Here is a 3,636-nt window from a genome sequence, read left to right as displayed (position 1 = left end):
TTATTCAAAATTGACCCCTCCAAAAACATGTGGTTGGCTGGCGAATTCAATCTCCCTGACATCAATTGGACAACATAGGCGACACAGGACAACCCCACCCACGAAGGCAGTATACTACCACACACTGATAGGAGAAACTTACTTGAACACTTTATTGACATAATCAACACACACCCACTTACACAAACGTACATGAACCAACACGCACACAGGTCAGTGTAGGAAGACACAATCCTAGCATAAGACATGGGGTCACATCCGGTACACTATACTTGGTCCTCACAAACAATACTTCTTTATTCACACGTACACGAGTACTTCCAGGTCTCAGTGACCATGACATGGTACTCATTGATGCAAACATTAGACCAACAACACAAAAACAACTACCCAGGAACATTTATTTATACAACAGAGCTGATATGGGTGCCATAACTCAAGACTTAGCTGATTTTAGAGACTTTTTTCCTCAACACAGACCCAATGGCCAATTCTGTTGAGGCAAATTGGACCAGACTACGAGACTTTATACATGAGACAATAGACAAACGCATACCCAAGAAAACTATCACACAAAACTGGTCATTACCATGGTACAATAGACAATTGAAAAGACTACACAGAAACGAGGTAATTGCATACAACACAGCAAAAGTTTACAACGATACAGAACACTGGGAACACTACAAAAACATACAGAAAACACTACAAAAAGAAACTAAACAAGCAGAAACTAAATACACATCCACTTTTCTCACAAACAACACACAAAACCACAAGAAATTCTACAGCTTCTTCAAAGCACGCACGAATTACAACACTACTATACAAAGGTTCCTTGGCCACACACCCACAAGATAAAGCCGGCACACTTAACAAACAATTCCAATCTGTTTTTACATAAGAACATGCAAACTTGCCAGACATACCAACATCACCACACCCAACAATTCCTCCCCTCTATTTAAATAACCAAGGAATTGAGAAACTATTATCTGAGGTTGACACTGACAAAGCGACTGGACCAGACAATATACCCTGCAGGATCCTAAAAGCTAATGCTTGCATTCTTGCACCTATCCTGCAGGTTATACAGGTAACTCGATTTACGTGAGTTTGGTTTACGCGTTTTTTAAATAACGCGGGGTCCAAAATCCAAATAAATGTTTAATTTACACGTGTTTTCACTTATACGCGATATTTTATGGAGTGGCCACCAGATGTCTCACGCAACTGGACTCACACAGCGCCGCGGCCACACAGCTGAGCTCAGTTCTTCCCGCGCGCCACTTGAACAGCAATACAGCACCCACGCTGCCACGCTACTCAACAATAGGGGTGGGCACCACGGTACCAGCTATACGGTACGGTACCGGTACCAATACTAGCCAGTCGCTCATGGTGCTCCTCATTTTTTCCTCACACGAGTGAGGCTGAGACTGAGTGCCTGAGTGGATATCTCGGTGACATGGATATTCTCTCTCTCTCTCTCTCTCTCTCTCTCTCTCTCTCTCTCTCTCTCTCTCTCTCTCTCTCTCTCTCTCTCTCTCTCTCTCTCTCTCTCTCCACTGAATGAAGTGAATATTTATTTTTCGATTGAAACCTACCTCTTGTTTGATTTACATTGTTTTTTGATTTATGCGAAGAGGTCGCGTAAATCTAAAACAATGTAAATCAAACAAGAGGTAGGTTTCAATCGAAAAATAAATATTCACTTCATTCAGTAGAGAGAGAGAGAGAGAGAGAGAGAGAGAGAGAGAGAGAGAGAGAGAGAGAGAGAGAGAATATCCATATCACCGAGATATCCAATATTGTTGGACACAATACTTGCGTAAATCGAGAGTTACCTGTATTCTCACAGACATTCAAACCGGAGAACTCCCTCAGGACTGGCTTTTGGCAAATGTGACACCAGTTTTTTTAATCTGGAGACAGAACCCACCCTATTTTGCTAGCCTCAGTTTCCTGCAAAATTTTAGAACATATAATTCATAGACATATAATGGACCGCTTTGATAGGCAAAACATACTGACTGACAGTCAGCACGGCTTTCGGCCCAAACGTTCGTGCGAGACTTAATTACTTGTGACCACACACAACATTTTGCAGTCCCTTAACAACCCCAAAATTAGACAAGTTGATGCCATAATACTTGTCTTTGCCAAAGCCTTCGACAACGTACGTTCCCCACCAAAGACTGTTAGCTAAATTAGAATTCTATGGCATACGAGGACAACTTTCTAACTGAATTACCACATTTTTGACAACCTGCAAGCAACAAGTTGTTCTTGATGTTAGTCAATCCTCATTTATCCCTGTAACTTCTGGGGTACTGTCAACTGGGGTGAATTTGGACGTTTCATAGTTTTCCTGGTTAATATATCATGAACAAATAATCATATCAGTGCTCTGTTTGTACTCATTTGTTAGTTATTAATGTCAATTTCTTTCAGGCTATAGACTTTTATTATATGAAAGGATATGTTCTGAACACAGCTTAAAAAACAAAGACGTAAAAAATTGAAAATTTTGCAACACGTGCAAACTTTCTTTGGCAGAGACACTGTTGAATATATGCAGGAATGTCTCTGGTGCTCAGCTGTACTCCCACGAATAGTGAGAAAGTACAAAGTAAGTTATTGGAAATTACTTCAATCGTTTTTACATACTAAGATATTTAATTATTTTTTTGTAATTTTAATTCACAATCGGGTCATTTCGGACAAGGGGGGATAATGGAGGAAAAACTAGGGCAAATTCGTCATCCCCGTCTTGGTCTTTTCTGTGTCTGAAGACGGATGTGAGGAGAGGGGGAGGAGAAATGAAAGGAAGGTTGGAGAGAGGGAGGGTTGGAGGTCGGGAGAGTTGGAGGGGAAGGAGGAAAGAACCGTCATGTGAGAGACTCGTCAATGCGTGTGTCAGGGTGTCAAGGAGTGTGAACCCCACCCAGAGATGACGAGGCACTGCTGTGATATGAGTGACGCTTTCTCCCTTTACCTTCCTCTTCCTCCCTCCAGCATTTGTTTATTCGCTAATGTAAGACTACGCAATGAAACCGATAGTGGATCGGGGGTGAGAGGGGATGAAGGGAGGGGAAGGGGTAAGGGGGCTTGGAAAGAGGGTTTGGATTGAAAGGGGAGGAGAAGTCGTAATAGAGGTGGTGGTAAGAGAGGGGTAATGATTGTATCGAAGGAAGGGTGTCATAGTAGTAGTTTAGTGGTAAGGGAATGAAGGCTGAATATGAAAGGGGTTAAGGGAATGAACCACTGTTGCCAGGTCATCGTACTCAGACCATAGTATTTACCGGTTTCTGATGCTTAACTATTGCCAAGAAACATCAGGATCTAACTCTTTTAACGATAACTATAAATGAGTTTCGTTATTGGAGCCCAGAAGACAGTTTTGGGGTAAGAAGTCAGGAAATATAAGCGACTGAGTACGACAGTCTGGCAATGTTGGTCTGACCACGTGGCTGCCATGCAGCTTGGCCCGTCTGCATCCCTCACCTTCCCTTCTGTGTGGCTGCCTGCTCGTACGCAGAAAAACATTTTTTTTAAAAACCTATAACTGCCTGAATTGACCTCATACATGTCCGAGAGTATACTGGGATTCCAGGGTAGTTCTCCAAACACATT

At 42.2% G+C, this 3,636-nt stretch overlaps 1 protein-coding gene across 1 annotated transcript in view; it reads left to right on the top strand.

The window, feature by feature from the left end:
• The first annotated feature begins 2,583 nt into the window (after nt 1-2,583).
• Nucleotides 2,584-3,636, top strand: part of LOC126994864 (ankyrin-3-like) — a 33,933-nt gene continuing 32,880 nt past the window's right edge. The window contains exon 1 of the mRNA XM_050854124.1: nt 2,584-2,632. Coding sequence (XP_050710081.1) covers nt 2,584-2,632 — 49 coding nt within the window. The remainder of the gene's footprint in view (nt 2,633-3,636) is intronic.

The sequence above is a fragment of the Eriocheir sinensis genome, unplaced genomic scaffold (assembly GCF_024679095.1).
Source record: "Eriocheir sinensis breed Jianghai 21 unplaced genomic scaffold, ASM2467909v1 Scaffold9, whole genome shotgun sequence".
In the NCBI taxonomy this organism is placed as follows: domain Eukaryota; kingdom Metazoa; phylum Arthropoda; class Malacostraca; order Decapoda; family Varunidae; genus Eriocheir; species Eriocheir sinensis.
The sequence above is the reverse complement of the archived record's forward strand: the minus strand, read 5'-3'. Positions and strand labels throughout refer to the sequence as shown.